Source organism: Protopterus annectens, chromosome 4.part1, assembly GCF_019279795.1.
Source record: "Protopterus annectens isolate FY-2018-M chromosome 4.part1, PAN1.0, whole genome shotgun sequence".
Lineage (NCBI taxonomy): Eukaryota > Metazoa > Chordata > Ceratodontiformes > Protopteridae > Protopterus > Protopterus annectens.
This window is the reverse complement of record NC_056734.1, coordinates 1,014,145,490-1,014,165,654: the sequence shown is the minus strand read 5'-3', so window position 1 is coordinate 1,014,165,654 and position 20,165 is coordinate 1,014,145,490. Positions and strand designations below refer to the sequence as shown.

Here is a 20,165-nt window from a genome sequence, read left to right as displayed (position 1 = left end):
AAATCTGAAGTAGGCAGACTTCATTTGTCTGCAACCTATGGGACAGAGTCCCCAGCTACCTAAATCTTGGGCGGCCGTCATGGAAGGATGTTCCGGAGCACCGCTGAACCAAAGGATGCTCTTCCCCTGGAAACAACATCCACCTTATAATGAGAAATAAAGGTATGAGACGAGGCCCAAGTGGCTGCCGCGCAGATATCATCCAATGGTACTCGGGACTTAAACGCGGCTGACGTGGAAACTGCCCTAGTAGAATGAGCCGTAACCCTTTGAGGAGCAGGCCTACCTGAAGTGTCATAAGCCTGCAGAATACAATTAGCAATCCATCTCGATAGTGTGACTTTGGAAACTGCTTTGCCCAAAGCAAATTTAGCAAAGGAGACGAACAGCTGATCTGATTGTCTATGACCAGCCGTTCTGTGAATGTAAAAGCGCAATTGTCTATGAACATCTAAAGAATGCAGCTTATATTCTCCTTTGTTTTTGTACTTGGGGAATAACACAGGTAAGCTGATTGATTGGTTAATATTAGATTCCGAAGAAACTTTTGGAAGAAAAGATGGATTGGTCCTGAGGCACACCCTATCTGGAAAGAATGAAAGGTAAGGCGGTTTGATGCATAGAGCCTGAAGTTCCGACACTCTTCTGGCTGATGTGATGGCTACCAAGAAGGCAGTCTTCCAGGAAAGGTACTTTAGATCTGCAGAAGCTGCAGGCTCAAAGGGAGGAGCAGTAAGGGCCTGTAGAACTAAGGATAGGTCCCAAGGTGGTACAGCTTCTTTGACTGGTGGCCTCAACAGAAAAACTCCTTTAAGAAAGGTCTTACAAAGTTTTGCAGTCATGAGGGGAGCTGACTCATGACCCATATGATAATGGGAAATCGCTGCCATTTGTACCTTTACCGTGGAAGAACTAGCCCCTTGATGAAAGAGGTCTGTTAAGAAATCCAGCACCGCAGACAAAGGTGCTGAAAAAGGATCCATACTTTTCTGGACCGCCCAAATAGAAAACCTTTTCCATTTGCTCCGATAAACCTTCCTAGTGGAAGGTTTATGAGCCGCCACTAAAATGGCCTTGACAGGTGACGAGATACCGGGAGTCCTAATCAAGGATGGAACTGGAGCAGCCAGGCTGCCAATTTCAGGGTGTGTAGATTCGAGACCGGAAGTTCTAGAGGATGGGAGATGAGATCCGGGATCGGATCTAGAATCCAGGGCGGATTCACTTTGTGAGACCATACATAAGGGAACCAGGGCTGACGAGGCCAGAACGGGGCAATGAGAATCATTCTGCTCCCCAAACTGTTGGCTTTCTGCAAGAGCCTCTGCATCAGAGGAAGTGGAGGATAGGCATAAAGGAGACCGGGAGGCCAAGCATGCACCAGAGCGTCTCTCGGGGATTCCCCAGGTGGGGGAAGTAGAGCGAAGAAACTGTCGCATTTGGCGTTTGAGTGAGAAGCAAAAAGATCGCAACAGGGTTGCCCCCAGACGGCAAAAATCTTCTTCGCTAACAGAGGATTGAGAGACCACTCGTGCGGGGAAAGAATGGTGCGACTGAGCTTGTCCGCAAGGATGTTGGATTTTCCCGGAATGTGCGTTGCTACAAGAAAGCGTTTGGTGGAAATTGCCCATTCCCAGACTCTCATGGCCTCTCGACAAAGGGGATAGGACCTGGTTCCTCCCTGCTTGTTGATGTACCAGACTACCGACATGTTGTCTGTCTGGATCGCAATAGTCCCCCGTAGGAAGAAGGCTGTGAAGTGCTTGCAACGCTAGGAGCACCTCCCTCATCTCCAGGACATTTATATGCAACGAGGTCTCTGAGGTGTTCCACGTGCCTTGGACAATCTTGCCTGCAGAATGCCCCCCCCCCACCCGAGGCGAGAAGCGTCCGTGGTCACCATGGCTCGGGGGAATGCTGCACAAAAGGGTCTCCCTGCTAGAGGCTCCGGAGACTGGAGCCACCAGAACAGGGAGTCCTTGCATGCCTTGCTGACCGCTATTGGGCTGTTGAGAGAGGAGTATAGCGGGGACCACTGGACCTGTAGGGTCCATTGAAGAACACGCATGTGTAAGCAAGCTTGAAGAAGAAGTGGAATAGCTGCTGCCATTGAACCCAGGGCCCTCAGGACCGAAGCCGCTGTCGGAAATGGTTGTAGGACTGCTGTGATATGACACTTCAGGCTGGACAGCCTGTCTGGGGTGAGGAAGGCCCGCATTGATCTTGTGTCCAACCTTCCTCCTATGAAATCTATAAGTTGTGTGGGGTGCAGTAAAGATTTCTCCCAGTTTATGGTGATGCCCAGCCTTGGGGCTATAAGAAGGAAATAGTCCCTGGCTGAGCACAGTAGACGCCTTGATGATGCCGTTAGGAGCCAGTCGTCCAGGTACGGAAAGACCTGTAATCCCTGGAGTCTCAGGTGGGCCGCTACTACTGCTAGCACCTTGGTGAACACCCTGGGGGCAGAGGTGAGACCGAAGGGGAGGACCCTGAACTGGTAGTGGCTGGCTCCCAGCCGGAAGCGAAGGAACCTCCTGGACCGCCTGTCCATCCGAATGTGGTAGTACGCGTCCTTGAGGTCGATAGAGCACATCCAATCATTCTCCCACAAGAGGGGGAGTATAGATTGTAGGGTGACCATCCGGAACTTTTGCTTGGTTACTGACAGGTTCAATAGGGAAAGGTCTAAGATCGGTCTTAAGTCCCCCATTTTCTTTGGCACCAAGAAGAACCTGGAGTAAAACCCTGATCCGGTCTGATCTCGGGGGACGTGCTGGATGGCTCGTTTTACTAGCAGCTGCTCGATTTCGACAGCTGCTGCCTCCCTTTGGTCGGGTGGTACATCGGGGCGGCTGCGGAATCTGGGGATTTTGATCAGGGGAATGGTATAACCTCTGGATATCACACGAAGCACCCAACGGTCTGATGTGATTGACTCCCAAGAAGTCAGGTGCCTCGAAAAACGCCCCCCGACTGCCTCCAGAGACGGACAGCCGGGCAACCCTTCAGGGCTGTTGCGTGGGTCTGTCAGAGAAAGGTTCTCTGGACCCAAAGTTTCTAGGAGCCCCTCTGCCTCTAGGACGGCGACCTCCCTGTCCTCCTCTGCCACAGAAGGACTGGTTATCCGGAGCAGGTCGGGACTGCTGCGACTTCCGGAACCACATCTTCTTCTGTCCCTTTTGGTTCTTCGAGAAGGACCTCTGGGGAGCTGAGAAGCGGACTCCGACGGCAGACAGCGTCTTCCCATCCTCCTCGCTCTGGACTAACGTTTCGCAAACAGTTTTGCCAAACAAGGCAGAACCATCAAAGGGGGCATTCGCGAAAGTCGCCTTGAAGGGCTCTGCGAAATCACAGTGGTGGAGCCAGGCCTGACGCCTCATGACTAGGCCCGCTCCACTAGCTCTAGCGGCTCCCTCAGTAGTGTGAGAAAGTAGCCGCATGGACGTATTGGAAACCGCTCTAAGAGTGGCCATACGGGTTGAATACACTTGTTTGTCCTCACCCGATATGGACTCTGGGGGGGATGCAGCGTACTCTTTAATCAGGTCCCGCTGCATCCTGATAGCATGTGCCATGTAGTTCAGCGCTCTCAAAGAGAAAGTTGCTGAACTAAATACTCGCTTCCCAATGCGATCCATCGAGCGGGACTCCTTGCCCGGAGGATGCATAGAAGGACTCTCCTGTGCCAACTCCTTCTTCGTGGCTGCAGCCATCATCATGGCATCTACCGGGGGGCCCTTACTCCAGTGAGTGCGGTCCGCCGGGGGGCTCAGAATACGGTCAGGACGCTTGGGTATAGGCTCAACGGTGTCCGGATCCTTCCATGCTCTGGTGGATATAAGGTCCACCAGAGGATCGGCAGGAGGGGACACCCAAGAGGTAGATGGGCCCGCCTCGAATGCCTCCAAGAACACAGACTCGTCTGAGGAGGCCTTGGGGGCAGACCACCCCCCCGATCCTTAACATTTCCATAATATCTCCAAAGGAGATGTCTTCCGGGGGTGATCTTGGGGAGCCCTCCCCTTCATCCAAGTCTGTGTCTTCGGTAATGGACTCTAATGGACTCTGGGGAGTCCATGTGCCTCCTTTTGCACTTACGCTTCAGAGGCACTTCCGAGGGGGGACTGTCCGAGGAGTCCTCTTCAGCAGCTAGATGTTCCAAGGGAACTACTTGGGACATCGAGGCGGGCTGTCCTTGGGACCGGCTGATGGGAGCCTGACCCAACTGCAAGGGAGTGCGGGGTGGAGCCGTGGCAGGGAGCGGGGGTCCGGTAGTCCTCAACAGCACCCTTTCCACTACGTCGAAGGCCGAGGGGGAGCCAGCTTCTCTAAGCCCTGAGAGCCGACCTCCACTCGGATCCGACGCACGGACCGGAGTCGGAGCCGAAACCGTCGGATCCGAGAGACCGGTGTGCTCCGACTTAGACGGAGCCGAAGACACACCAGCTCCCTCGGATCCGAGGCTTGGCCCTCGGCTCCGAGAGGTCGGGTCCGAAGTACCCGAAACACTCAAGGGATGGGTCGGATCCGAGGTGCGCCGACCCATCGGATCCGACCCAACCCCGGATCCAACTCTGCCCGGCACCGAGAGCTCCGAACCCAGGGTGTGGGTGGGAGAAGGAGCCAAGGGGGCGAAAAAAGGGGTCGAAGCCCCTCCCGGATTGGGGGGGGGGGGCTAAGAGCACTCCCATTTGCATTTGGGCCTGGATGAAACGCCTCATCATCCGGTCCACATCTGCTTCGCTCATGGAAAAAGTGGATCTAGATGAGGCCACCGAAGCGGACCTAGAGAGCCGCCTCGGGGACCTCACAGAAGGGCTAGCCTCCTCCTCCTCGGGCCCAGAAGAGAACCAAGGGGAGTGGAGCCAAGGAGGAGGAGATCTAGAAGACACAGGGGGAGGCCCGTTTAGATGGAGGAGCCGAACTTGAGGTCTCGGCTCTCCGTTTATGGTGCCTCTCCTTGTGTCTCTCCTTTTTCTCTTTCTCCCTTGAAGTCTCCCTCTCCTCCGGCTTTTTTGAGGGAGGTTGAGTCCCAGCCGGGGGAGGGGAGACCACAGCACCCGCTGAAGGCTGCTGACTAGTAGGGGCAGAGGCCGGAGCCGCATTTGGAGGGAGAAGTCCCGCCAGAACAAGCTTCGACCTCCGCTCCCTCAAAGCTCGGGGGTTGAACCCTGCACAAATGGTACAACCAGATGACAGGTGTTCAACCCCAAGATGACAAGACGAGTGTGGCCATCCGCTGGAGACAGCTTATGGCCACACTCGGTACATTTAGAGAATACTGCCTTATGGGCTTCAGACATCTTAAGCCCTACAGGCCTAAAACATACACAAACACACAAACTACGCAAAACCCGAGAAAAATTAAAAAGATAGAGAGAGGAAAGCCTAACACATACACTTCTAACTAATCAAATTAAAAAAGTTAAAGTTTTTCAAAAATTTTCTGTCAAAATTCTTATCTGTAACCAGGAGCTCGAGGAGTCCGTTGCAACTTGAAAGCGGCAAACGAAATCTGAGGTCAGTTAGGGCTTGGCAGGGGATTATGGGTAGAGGGAGGAGCTAGGAGCTCGGAGCCTAAAGCTTTTGAAATGCCGGCTCGGATCCGAGGTCGGATCCGATACCCACAGGTTGCAGACAAATTAAGTCTGCCTACTTCAGATCTCATGTTAAACTTGGTATGCTATACAGAAACATCCACTTTCTTTCCCCTCCTACCAGACAAACTCTTGCCAATACCTATCAACTCCTCTCACTCTTATATGGCACTCCTCTTTTAACAAACCTATCCGTCTCTCTCTCCTCTAAACTGGAAGTCTGTTATAATAAGATTTCTAAATTTGCCACCAAAGCCAAATTCTCCTCCCATCATTGTACTGCCCTTCATTTGTTAAAATGGCTTGAACTCCCCGACCATCTAGACTATCTCCAAATTACTACAGCCCACAGACTATTTTTTCAACCTACTAATAACCCAGCTCTAACCAATATCCTCCAACCATACACCCCTCCAAAATCTCTAAGATCAACCCACCAAAACCTAATCGCTGTCCGCAAACCCAATCGTCCTGCTGGTCAGCTTCTGCTATGCTTTTCATTAGCTAAAAAATGGAATTCTCTGCCATCCTTTCTAAGGACTTGTGAAAGCTTTGAAACCTTTAAAACTCTGCTACACCTTTCTTCTAACAGGAAATGCAACTGTTTTCTCCCCACATAGCCTAATACTTTTTCCTCCCCTTAAAACTTTTGTCTACCTCTGAGCATAAACCTAACTTAATTGTAAATAATGTAAACTCACAACTGTACAACCCACAAATAACCTCTACCACCCTTTGCTCTCTTTCTCTTCTTAATCTTTTCCCCCTCACATAGGTTTATAGGTTCATACGAGGCTATCTGCCCTAGGGCATTTATAAGCCTAGCCAGAGTGTGTTTGGCTTTCGCCACCCACTTTAAATTAATTTTGCTATGCCTTTTTTCGAGGTTAGTATACTGTGCCTCTGTCTAACAGTGACACAGAAGTGATACCCGGGGTAAACCTAAGATCCCCCATCCACTCATCAAGATTCCTCTTGAAGAGAGTCAATGAGGGACTCTGTCTAACCTGGACTGGGATTTTATTCCAGAGTGAAGGGAGCCTCTGGGTTATGAATCTGTCCCTCCAGCATGTCCTATTTATTTCAGTGCTGAGGTTCAAGTCTCTCGAGCGCGTTGCTCGATGGGATTTGAATTTTCTGAGGTGCAGCATGTCCATTAATTCAGGGTTGGACATGGCTTTATACATCAGGCACAGCTCGCCTCTGAGCAGGCGGTATGCCACTGAGTAGAGCTGGAGTTTCTTTAACCGGGCAGAATATGGCATCTGTTTGAGCCCTTTGATCCTCTTGGTGAGGTACTTTTGGGGTCTTTCCAGTTGCTACAGGTGTCTGGTATGGTACATCCCAAAAGGGGCATTGTACTCAATTATGGGCCTGATGAGGGATAAGTAAAGAGGCACGATGACCTCCCCTGATCTAGATGTGAATCCCTTCATGATTAGGTGGGCTATATAAAATGTTTTTCTAACCACTTTAGCCATGTGGTTGTCAAATGAGAGACTGCTATCAACTTGGGTCCCCAGGTCCCTAATTACTTCTTCCGTACTTAATGGATTACCACCTATGTGGTAATTTGTGGGCACTTTGCCAAAGGGGATGACTATACACTTTTTGGCGTTTAGCTTGAGGCCATGGCTCTGGCACCAGTTGTCTGTTTCTATGAGGCCCTTTTGGAGGACGCTTGTGTCGGCTGGAGAGTCGATTATGGCGCCCAGTTTGCAGTCATCTGCGAACTTGGTCAGACACAGTCCTTCCGTGTTGGCCTGTACCTCCGAGAAATATATACCGAACAAGAGAGGTCCCAGGACTGAGCCTTGTGGGACGCCACTTGTAACTGGTTTGGAGTCTGACATGGCTCCAGCAATTCTAACCATGTGGGTTCTGTCCTTGAGCCAGTTTGCAACCCATCTAGTGACATAGGGGTTTATATTTAAGCTGGTGAGCTTATCTATAATGCCCGAGTGGGGTATTGTATCAAAGGCTATTGCGAAGTCCAGGTAGGCTGTGTGGACCACCTTCCCCTCGTCAATGGCTTTGGTGACTGTTTCAAAGAAATCGACCAGGTTTAAGAGGCAGGATCTGCCCTTAAAGCCGAACTGGGTAGGATCCAGTGTCTGTAGGTCCCCAATATATTTATGAGGTCCATGATGATCCTTTTCATAGCTTTGCAGACCAAGCTAGTCAGGCTTATGGGGCGATAGTTTCCAGGATCCGTTGAGGCACCACCTTTGTGGAGAGGGACTGTTGCTGTACGCCACTCTTTGGGTACATATCCTGTGGTAAGGCTGAGATTGAACAGTAGTTTTATGTTTGGGTTTAGCTCTTCTTGGAGTTCATGTAGGATGCAGACCGGGACACCGTCTGGTCCCATTGATGCTGTTTTTTTTTGCTTTAGAGAGGGCAGCTCTTACCTGAGCATCTGAGATGTCAGGGGGGCAGCACTCTGCTGGGATAGATATTTGCCCTTTTAGTGGGGGGGGGGGGGGTTGCGCTGAACCTGTCAGCTAGGATGTTGGCAAGGTCTGTGGGTTCGGTGTATTTTTTGTCATTTTGGACCAATTCTGAGCATATCTGGGAATTTGTTTCCTCTGCCTTCCTAAATTTCAGATGTCTTATAATCAGGAAACTTATTCCTGTTCTTTAGCTTAAAATAAAACTGTAACCATGATTTCTTTACTATGATTATCCTGTACCTACACTATACAATACCATCCTAAATACTTTGACACTATGTAACCAAAACATTTATGCTGTTCTCTGACACAAAATGATATTTAATTGTGTTTTCTTTACTTTGATTGTAACTGTGAATACACCATGTAACACAGAGATATTTAATTGTATTTCTTCACTTTGATTGTAACTGTGAATTACACTATGTAATGCTGACCTTTTCTCCCCGGGCCTCCACTGAAAATGGGCTCCAGTGGACCTCCCTGGTCATCAAACTTAAATAAATAAATAAATAAATAAATAAATAAACAAACATTTTACAGACTGGCCTGCCCAATCTGTTAGAAGCAAAAAGATTAACAAAAATGGTCCAATTTCCTAATTTCTTTTTTTATTCTAATATATGCCAACACTGTCTCCTAAGATAAAGTTCCTCACATCCAGAGGACTGTGTTAGAAGGAGGAAGGCTGAACCTTTGTATTCAAAGCAATGTCTGGAATGGCACAAAAGTACATACCACCAAAAGCAATACCTTCAAAGACAAAAACTTCAATGGAAGTCAGCAGACAGGCTAAGACAATTTTGGTCTGCAATCTTTGGTAAAACCTATGATCCCAGTTAGGCACAAAATGTTTGTAGGAGATTTATTTATGTATTGTCATTTGTTAACCAGGTTTGTTCAAATGAGCCCAAGCCCATTTTCAGTGGAGATACGAGGAGAAAAACTCCAAATACACATAAAAGACAAACAAGAAGTTGCAGTAACTACTACATAGATTAAAAATTACAATAGTATTATAAACAAGAGACATTACATAAAATGAGATAAAGTAAAAAAAAAAAAAAATTAATGTACAAGTTTCAAGCATTTCTAATGCACTAGCTGCAGATATTGGGGTTGCCACCTTTTGTTGTGGCTAAAACCGGAGTAAAGCTACACCCCAAGCATCACCAGTAACCCTGTCCAACCCGCCCCCTCTCCCGACCAATAGCCCATCCATGTTGTGATGTCACGATTACATCACCTGTCGGGGAACGCCCTCTTTTTCCATTCCTGCTGCCTGTTTTCGGCTGATTTATTATGCTTTTCTGTAAAAAAGCATAGAAAATTAGCTGATTTACAAACTCTGACAGTCTGTTTCCTTTTTTGAAACAGAATACCGGAGTTTGTACAGTGTTTTCCGGACTACCGGAGAATCAGTTTGATTTCAGGATAGTCCAGACAAAATACGGAGGGGTGGCAACCCTAGCAGATATAGGTCCTGAACAGGAATATTTACAGCAGCAAATTTAAAGATTTTAAAATGGAGTGCAGGAAGAGAAAAAAAGAGAGGAAAGCATCTAGAAAAAAGAAGAGGAATTCAAATGATCAAAAGTAGAATATAGGAGGAAATCAGTCAAAAATTAGGTAGAGGCTTGGCAAGGGCAGGACCAGGTGTTAAGAAGATATTGTTTGAGTTCTTGTTTGAAGTGGAGCTTACAAGGGATGCTTCTTTTTTTCAGTTGAGTGGTATTCCAGGTGTGAGCTACAGAGTACTTATACAGGGACTTGCCAATATTTGTTGATGGCTTATAAATGCCTAGAAGGTGTTTGTCAGAAGTACAAAGTTGACAGCGAGGGTTGCAGAGGGACACAATGATAGAGATGGAGGGACAGGAAGTGGGATTATAAAGTAGTGAGTGTGTGATATGCAGCTGAGAAAGAGACAGCTGTTTAGGGAATTCAGGCCATTGTAATGATTTAAGGGCAAGACAATGGTGGGACTTGTTAGGTAGATTGGAGGCGAATCTAGCTATTTTATTGTATGTTTGCTCTAGTTCGTTTTATTTTACATTTATTAACCGGGATAGTCTGACTGGATACATGTCCATTTTCAGCAGAGGCCCAGGGAGAAAAAGCTCCAACCTTACAAACGGATAAAGACAAGCAAGTTACAGTATATGCACAAACATATTGTATTAACATACAAGTTACAGTCTCACATTTCAACCCTATGAAAAATACAGTTTATATTCAGAAATAGATACAAATATGTTACAGTTTCTCTTAATCAAACCTATAGGTGCAGCTATATGTAGAGTATCTGCAAACATGTTACAGTTTCTCTTTTCAAACCTTTTAGTGTAAGAAGTAAATTGCTGTAAATAAAAATTGCAGGGATATGGAAGTAGATGAGGCTTTAGTCAGGGTTAGAGCAAGGAAATAACCAGTGAGTTTTAAAATACTGGGTTAGATTTTTTTTTTTTAATTGATTACGGGAGGGGTTCAGAGTAAGGTCAGATGGGAGCGAATTTCAGGTTTTGCCTACTGAATTTGCAAACAAAGATTCTCCAGATAGATTGGCAGCTTTAAAAGATTGAACCAAATGTTTTATAGTGGAACAAAGTGGCCTAGCGTTTCTGTAGGGATGGATAATGTTTTTAAGGGAGGGCGCTTTTTTCTGGATGGTTAATAACCTTGAATGCTACCGTAAGCTGATTATACTGAATTAGCTTGTGGGAGTTCAAGCCATCCTAAGAGGTTTAGGTTTTGACAATGGTGTGTCCTGTAGGGAGTTCCTGTGGCAAACCTGGCAATTTGATTATAGCAGCTAGAGAGTTTGCTAAGATCAGCTTTGTTCAAGTCAGTGAGTATTGGTGAAGCATAGAGTGGAGTTGAAGGCAGATGGGTACTGGCAATGGCAGCCCTAGCTACAGGGGTGAGAAAAGGTTTGTTTTTGTATAGAGAGCCAAGTTTTTTTATTAACGGTTTTAAGAGAGAAGTGAAGACTGAAGGCTGGTAAAAACTGGAGCAGCATACAGAAGACAGGTTAATAAGAGAGAGGGCCAAAGAGGGTTTGGAGGAGGGTAGGAGCAGTTTGTGATTCCGGTAAAGGAGACAGAGTTTCTGGTGTTTTTTTTTTTTTTAATGGAATGATGGATGTGAATGTCGAATTTTAATTCACCATCAATTATGACTGCCAAGTAATTTTGTAAAGGGTTCTGGTATGATGGTGGTATTATTATGGGAGGTAATTGACAAGGTGGATTTGTGTGATGCCAGTGTTTTAGGAAGGAAAAGTAGAAGTTTTGTCTTTTTTGGGTTTAACCACAAGCAACTGTGTAAGGAAACACCCACAAAAGCCTGGTTGTGATAGCTAAAACAAATGACAAAATCCTCGGCTCGAACTGGAAGAACGTATTTTATTACAAAACAAGAAAACCACCGATATTCACAGGTTAAGCGCTTTCATCTGAATGTAACCAGACTTCCTCAGAACAACAACAACGTGGATCTGGAGTGTTTAAATAACCTTTTAGGCGCCAAACTCTTTGTAATAGAGTCTGTACAACTCCACGTTGTATAATGAAGCTTTCCTAGCTGTAGACAGTGCTCTGTAACTACACCCACTTAATCTCGTCTTTCTCTCTGTATACCCGAGTGGTGGCAGGAGTGAGTTTTGATAGCAGTCAGTTTGTAGTGGCTGTTTGTTTAACAGGATGTTCCCAAATGCTTTTCTACTTAATACAATAGGATGACTCCCTGTTTTAATTTTTTTAACCATGTCTCAAATGGTTTATTTTGATCCAAGGACTATGGGATTATTTTTCTCAGGCTGGTGGTGAATGTTGCAAGAAACTGTTCACGTATATTTAAAGGGCTTCACTGCCATATCTCTTGGCAAAGCTGACAGGACTCATTTGGCACATGGTATTACATCTGACTACCAGTAATCTTGGAAAATAAACTAAAGGAAGTTCCTAAGCACTGAACTTCAAGGAATGTTGTACATTTAATGACCTGTAGACTGTAATGGTGATGTACGTGGAGTTGTACAGACTCTAATACAAAGAGTTTGGCGCCTAAAAGGTTATTTAAACACTCCAGATCCACCTTGTTGTTGTTCTGAGGAAGTCTGGTTACATTCAGATGAAAGCGCTTAACCTGTGAATATCGGTGGTTGTCTTGTTTTGTAATAAAATACGTTCTTCCAGTTCGAGCCAAGGATTTTGTCATTTGTTTTAGCTATCACAACCAGGCTTTTGTGGGCGTTTCCTTTTTTTTGGGTTTAAGATTAGTTGACTGTCAGTGAGCCAGGTTTCAATTGATGTAAAAGTGTCTTGGGTAAGAGCAAGAAGTTCTGGGATGCTGTAGGCAGTGGTAATAAGGGTCGAGTCACTGGCATATTGTAACAGTGTAGAGAGGTTGGTGGCAGAGGATGGACTGTTAGTGAAAATATTGAAAAGGAGAGGTCCTAATATTGAGCCTTGGTGTACCCTGGTCTTAACAGGGAGGAATGGGGAGGTGATAGAAACAGTCCAGTCGCTGGAAAACTATTAGATAAGTAGTTAGACAACCAGCTTAAAGAGGGGGTGGAGAGATAAAGGTCATAGGGTTTATTAATCAGTTTAGAGAGTGAGAGACCATGTCAAAAAGCTTTGGAGAGGTCAAAGAATAGACAGGAAACCAGTAGGTTGTTGTCATGGGCTTCTGATACTGTTTGGGTAAATGAAAGTAGCGCTGTAGAGATACTACGGGTGTGGTCTGAAGCCATGTTTGGTGGGAGTAAGAAGGACATTATCTAGCAGGTGTTTAATTAGCTGAGTGTGGACGCATTTTTCAAGAATTTTGGAAGAGGGGATAGTATAGCAGTAGGACGATAGCTGGATGGGTCAGTGGATTTACCTCCTTTGTGAAGAGGGATAGTGTAAAAGGTTTTCCATATGTCTGGGAAGGATAAGCACTTTAATCTGACCGCTGCTCCATCCTAGTTAAGAGGCAAGCAGTCATGAATAAGGTACACAATTCTTCAAAGAAATCCATTTATTGTAGGAATGGAAGCTAAGAATACCTAAGCATCTGGTAGAAAATCTTTCAAGAAGCAGACATATGTTCAGTCTGGTAGCAAATCTTTCAAGAAGCAGACATATGTTCAGTCTACAGAAAGACAGACCATAGACTCTTCACCCTCCACCACCAATCTGTGCCTCTAAACTAATATGGAGCAACGGTCAGATTAAAATGCTCATCCTTACCTGCATATGGAACTGTGTGACATCTACTTAGGAAAGAATGTTCTATGCACAAATAGTGACTGCTAAACTGAAGCTGCAACATGGGGGGTGGGCAGCCTGCTCATGGGCAAATACTTGATTTGAACTAGCTGGCACTGAAGCCACACTGGGCTACAGCAGCGATACACTAGGCTGTGGCTGATGGAAGCTTGCAAGCAGTGCAGAACTGGCCAAGAACTACACATGGTAGCACTACGAGTCATGATGCATGAGAAAAAGGCATGTACCTAACTGTATAGGTATCCAAATGGTGTTTTAATCCTAGAAGTTACATAACTGAAAGAACATCTTTCACTTCAACTGATCTTAAAACATCTGCAAGAACAAGCTTTCTGCATGTTATAAACCATACCATATCCAGTTAGTTATTAAAAATATTCTCACCCTCAGACTGTGAGATTTCAACAGTAGCATCACTCAAAGAACAGATGCTGTAGCAGTGGTCCGAAAGGATTCCATTATCTTCTATCTTCCTGCTTACTTCAGTGGAATCTAACAACAAGGGATTGATAACGAGAATTAGAACTTTCCATGTTCTGCTATGAAACCTAGTAACAAAAGTGCAACGTTAAAAAAATATATACAGTATAAATTGTCATCTGTGAAATTCAGGAAAAAGGATGTCCTACAACAGCTTGGTTATCTGATAACATTTAAGATTAGTACACCACAGGCTACACAATAGCAAACCTCACCCACAACTGCTTCAGCTACCCATGTCCATATGGAATAGAAATAATTCACAAACATCTGGACTATAACACCTTTTGACAGCTTTGTAAGATCAGTGTATTTCTGTACGTGGGATACTACTCGCACGCACTCCCATCCACATATAAAGACTTTAAGGTTGCACTACCTTGGGAGTAAAAGGAACATGAAAAACTAGACTGCCAAGCAGGTTCAGTGGTGCAGCAAGACAAAGCACTGTTTGCATGAATTAGTGATTCAGAAGGTAGCCAGGGAGAGTAGGACTCAGCAGCAAATGCAGGGAGGCAATTTGTCCTGCTGATATCAAGGTAAAATGTCTAAAGTGAGCAGCAGCATCCGAAAAGCAGCACAGTGGCAGTCAATGTTGGGAGCATGCAAAAAAGCATGCATATGCCAGAGGGCATCAGAAAAAATAAACCTTGTAACACCCATGACTGCCTGGATTACTGCTCCTCTTCTGGTCAGCACTCACCTCAGTATAGGTGGCACAAAGGGCAAATGTTTACTCTACAGAAGTGATTCCCCATGGGGTGATGTGGGGGGTGCAATAGCCAAATGCAGGATGGGGAAAGATCAGAAAGAGGAGTCTGATGGTTAGCACATTATAGGGAGAGGTCAGAGAAAGCACCTCAAACATAACAGCAAGCATTCCTTTACTAAGTTACACTGCAATCTTGCAGATAGTGTGCAAAATTAGTATGGGTCGGGGACTTTCAGTATGATGATAGCATAAAGTAAACAACCTCCCTTCTCAGGGTGCAGGAAACAGGAAAAAGTAAAGCTTCATGCTCTCCCCAAAAAGTTCTCAGGAATTAAAATTAGAACGGATACTTTAAAATCAGGGTGAACTACATGCCTCCGAAAAAGCAAGCTTATCAGGGCTCTAATGATCTCAAAAACAACTAAATCAAGTGGGAGGCATGTAGGAATGGACGAGCAGCATCTAAGCAGAAAGAAAAGATCAACCTGCTGCACTTCAAACTAATTTGGATTGGGGATGCTCGGACTGAAAATGTCAAATCTAAAAACAAACAGCTGTATCTAATGGAAAATGCCCTAAATAGCCACACAGATCAAATAAACTTGTACAGAGCGGAAGAACAGAATTCAGAGATGTCGCTCATTCGTCCCCAACACAAATAATGAGAAGACTTGGGGTTACGTTCAGATGCTTTGATACATACAAACGCATCAGGATGGATAGCAGCATCATTAAATATGAACGAACTAGTTAAACAGAGCTTACATACATACATACATGTTCATATCTCAGCAGCCAACTACAAAATGGCAGTCAGGCTCACACATGCTCAGTATTTATACTCTAGTGCCAGCCCTTAGATAGCTTCTTAAAGGTATATACACACTCAATGATCTACATCCTTAAAACGATTGCATTTCATGCAAAAGAATCAGAAACAAGCATGCATCACTATGTACACTAGAAACAAAATACAATGTGCATGTCCAAGTTGCTTCACATCTGCTACAGGGTTTAGAGATTTGACCACATCTCGTAACATAACATTTGGGACTAGATTTAGTAACACGGACAGTCTGCAGTGCACAACTCATATCAGGAACTTCTGGATTCATCATAGGAACAGGAATGCCCTCTGGAACTTCCTCTGGAATTTGAACACAGGAGAACTCATGCAGAGATAAAGAGTCTGGTATAGGTTCAGGCATCAGTTTCAAATGTTTCCGATTCTGCCTAAAAGTTGCTCCATCTGATTCTAGTGTACAATCTCGGCTTTTGATCCAATATTCATCATGACACCAATCCAATCATAACCTTTGGACATCTGCATCCATACCACTTCTCCCTCTTGTAATGGACTGAGCAGTTTACTGGTCTTATAGTAGGACAGGACTACTGGGATAGGCGTTTCCTCAACAGAATGGCTTTCACTGATCTGTTGTTCTTGACACATGGAATCAACAACTAACTACTGATTGGTAATGTGTTTCTGGTTTGTCTCGACAGAAATCTGAGCAGGTGAAGCAAGATGTTTATCACGATAAACATTTGATCATTAAGAGATACAGGAAAACATCACTATTGCCTTGTTTAGACTTCTCAAGTAACTGCTTTGCACTTTGAACTGCGCATTCTGCCAAACCATTTGACTGTGGGTACTCTGGACTACTTGTGACATAAGTAAAGTCCTATTCTTCAGCAAATCTTTTGAACAGCTGGCTTGTAAACTGTGTGCCATTGTCAGTAATATATTTGTATGGATTTCTGTGTACAGCAAAATGATGCTTCATCTTAGTAATGACAGTGCTAGATGCTAGGTTGAGAAGTAAGTCAATCTCAAACCAACTGGAGTGAGCTTATAAGAAAAGCTCAGTAGGAACCCAGACTAAGTCCAAGCACAACAATATTCCAAAAATGGACGTCCAAAAGGCTGAAGTTGAGTAAAAACAAACAGTTTTCATAATAATAATAATAATAATAATAATAATAATAAATGTAAACAAAACAAACTGGTGAGCACTTTCGTGGCTTACCCGCTTCTTCAGACCATAAAAATTAAAACACTTAAAACCTTATATACAGATAACCAGCCACACAGTTAAAGCGATGTCAAGTCACATGGTGCAATTAATGATTCAATCCTCTCCTCTTCACAGCAGGTTTTAAAGACACAGCATTATTATGACCTGGGTATACAGTAGCTCTCAGGTCAAGAATCCATTTTAACTCAATGTATTCTGTTTCATTAGCTATATCACCTCCTCTTACATTAGTACCAACTTTATGCAGAACCAAAAACTTAAAATCGATGGGTATCATCTGTTTCCATCACGTTTGGCCAACGCATTAATTTCTTTCCTATTGCGTATATCATTATTATGCTCAAGTACTCTTTCTTTCAACGTTCGATTGGTTTTCCCCAATATAGAATCCTTCACATACAATGCACTGCGCCCAATAAACTATGTTCTTATCTGTGCAGTCAGCATAAAAGCCAAACTCAATCTTTTTCATAGTTCTAGGATGTGTAACAGAAGTAACCGTCCACACATGCCTACGGGCACTACACGATCTACATGCATACGTACCTCTCCTTTCAGAATGTACCATGTCTATATAGTTCTGTCTATAACAGACGTTGCTTCAGGGTTTTATTGTTTTTAAATGAGAATCGTAGATGGGGTCTAACCACATTGCATACACTTGGGTCTGTCGTTAAGTATTGGCCAGTTCTTTTTCACCACATCACAAATGACATTAATGTTCCTTGAATACGGTTAAGTTACCCTATTTGCATTGCCTTTAGGTAAATGTTTCTCTGTAGCTTGTTGGTCCAAGGGGTCAGAGAAATATGGTTTAATCTCATTCCCAGTGGCAGATCTAACCTCATTAATAGCCCTTTCAATGACCCCTATTTTGTAACCACACTCTAACAGTTCTATACGTAAAGTATCCAGAGCTTCTTCTTGCCGAGTTTCATTTGTGTGCAGTCTCATTACTTTGGGCACTTGTTTTTAACTACATTCCTTGGAATGTGCCTAGGGTGCATCCTAGTGTTGTGTAGGATGCTGTTCTTCCCCCAGGGTTTCCTATACATACTAGTGCAAATGTTGCCTAGCTCATCCTTCTTAACTACAGTGTCAAGAAAGTCTATATCCTCAGCAGAGTAATGCATACTAAATGAAAGAAAGGTAGTTGTATTTTGTAGATAATCTACAAACTCCAATAGTATATTGTCTTTTTTGTTTGGCAAGGACCAACCAGTCTACAAATAGTTTATACATTTTCATGCGAAGTAAACCTAACATCTGTAAAAACTGCTTTTCCCAATATGCCAAGACAATATTGGCATAAGAGTTGGCGCATGCTGTGCCCATTGCAACCCCCAGTTTGTGCAGAAACTATTCCAATTCAAAGATGAAAACATTGTTCTTTAGTATTAAATCAAGTAGTGCACATAATAGCTCTACCTTAGAGTTATAAAAAACCATGTCAGACGTCAAGAAAAGCCTTACACTATCCATTCCTACATAGGTTGGTACTGGGCTATTGGCCCTAGGGCCTATACAAGCCTAGTCATAACAATTCCCTGGCTATTACTTCCCTGGTCCCCTGTCTAACAGGGCAATTTATGTGATCCCTGGGGTGAATTTCCTATCTTCCATCCAATCGTCAAGGCTCTTTTTGAAGAGGGCCAAAGAGGCGCTCAGCTTGACATGTATGGGCAGTCTATTCCAGAGTATGGGGAGTCTCTGGGTCAGGAATCTATCCCTCCAGCATGTTTTGTTCATTGTGATGACCAGGTTTAGATCCCTGGAGCTTGTGGCTCTGAAGGATTGGGATTCTTTAAGTGTAGCATGTCCAACAGCTCTGGGTTTGACATGGCCTTAGCTGGTGTTTTTTTAGACTGTCGCATAGGACATCTGCTTTAGGTTTGTGATTATTTTAGTGAGGTATTTCTGTGGCCTTTCCAGTTGTTGCAGATGCCTTGTGAAGTACATACCAAACGGGGCATTGTACTCTATAATGGGTCTAATGAGGGATGAGTACAGTGGGACAATGACCTCCTTTTTTCTGGATGAAAAGCCTTTAATGATGAGGTGTGCCACATAGGATTACCTGACTGTTGTGGCGATGTGGTTATCGAAGGTTAGACCACTGTCCACTTGCGTCCCTAAGTCCCTTATCACACTTTCGGTGTTTAGGGTACTGCCACGTATGTGGTAGTTCATGGGTACATGGTTTTTCCCAAAGGGGATAACTATACATTTCTTGGCATTGAGCTTGAGCCCATGGCTCTGGCATCAAGCATCTGTTTCTATAAAGCCCTTTTGTAGAATATCCACAGCATTTGGGGATTCAATAATGGCTCCCAGTTTGCAGTCATCTGCAAACTTTGTTAGCCAGAGTCCCTTAGTGCTGGCCTGTACTTCAGAGAAGTAGATGCCAAACAAGAGCGGTCCCAGGACTGAACCCTGAGGTACTCCGCTTGTCACTTGTCTGGAGCTGGATTTTGAGTCGGCTACTTTTACAGTGTGGGTTCCGTCAGTAAGCCAGTTGGCAACCCATCGAATGACGTAGGGATTAATGCCAACTTAGTAAGTTTATCTATGATTCCAGAGTGGGGGGTGGTGCTGAAGGCCTTGAAGAGGTCCAGATAGGGTGTGTGGACTGCCTTGCCCTCATCCACGGCTCTGGATAATGATTCGAAAAAGTCAAATCAGGTTGAGGAGACTAGACTGGCCCTTTACACAACCAAACCTGGTGGGGTCCAGTGTTTGAAGGTTGCTAATGTCTTTGTTTATAAGTTCCATGATAATGCGTTCCATGGCTTTGCAGATCAGGCTTGTCAGACTGATGGGACAATAGTTCCCGGGACCCAAGGTGGATTTCCCCCCCCTTGTGGAGTGGGATAACTGTAGCTGTGCGCCATTTATTGGGCATGAAGCCTGAGGTGAGGCTACGATTAAACATGACACTTAGTTGAGGTGCCAGCTCAATTTGTAGTTCATGTAGTACACAGCCTGGGATGTCATCTGGTCTCATGGATGCTATATTCTTAGCTTTGGAGAGTGTGGCCGTGATTACCAGAATTTGGCAATCTTTTGGTATTGAGCTGGACCCTTCAGGGGGTGAGAGGGGGGTGAAGTTGGCACTGAATTGATCTGTCAGGATATTGGCAATATCCTTGGGATCAGTAATATTTAATGCCATTCTGTTGTAGCTCAGAGCAGATCTGAGCATTTCCATTTAGATTCTTGAGATAACTATAGAATGCCTTGTGATTGTCCTTGGAATCTTTGGCAATTTTATTTTCGTAACTAGCTTTGGAGGATTTCATGACGAATCTCAGCTTCTTACTGAGGCTGGTAAGGGAGTATTTTGCATCCTGGGATTTTCCTCTTTTCTACAATAGTTTCTTCTTTCTGTTGTATAGTTTGTTTATGGCAGGGGACCACCAAATTGGCTTCTTTTTTTTTTTTTTTTTTTTTTGGAGGAGAGCATCTTAGTTCTATTTGGAATGGCACGATTCATGCATGAGTGGATGTGCTCATACAGTGCCTTAGTGGAGGATTCAGCAGTCGAACTTTCAGTTCCCGTCTGCATGGGTGTCATGAAGTTTGCCACTTCTGACTTGAGTAGCATG

The 20,165-nt window shown here is 44.7% G+C and overlaps 1 protein-coding gene across 3 annotated transcripts in view; it reads right to left on the bottom strand.

Moving 5' to 3' along the window:
* The window catches only part of ZNF639 (zinc finger protein 639), a 413,600-nt gene that overhangs the window by 216,638 nt on the left and 176,797 nt on the right, over window positions 1-20,165 (bottom strand). For all 3 annotated transcript variants that reach the window (XM_044070722.1, XM_044070723.1, XM_044070724.1), the window contains one exon: window positions 13,711-13,818. In XM_044070722.1, the coding sequence (XP_043926657.1) occupies window positions 13,711-13,818 (108 nt within the window). The remainder of the gene's footprint in view (window positions 1-13,710; window positions 13,819-20,165) is intronic.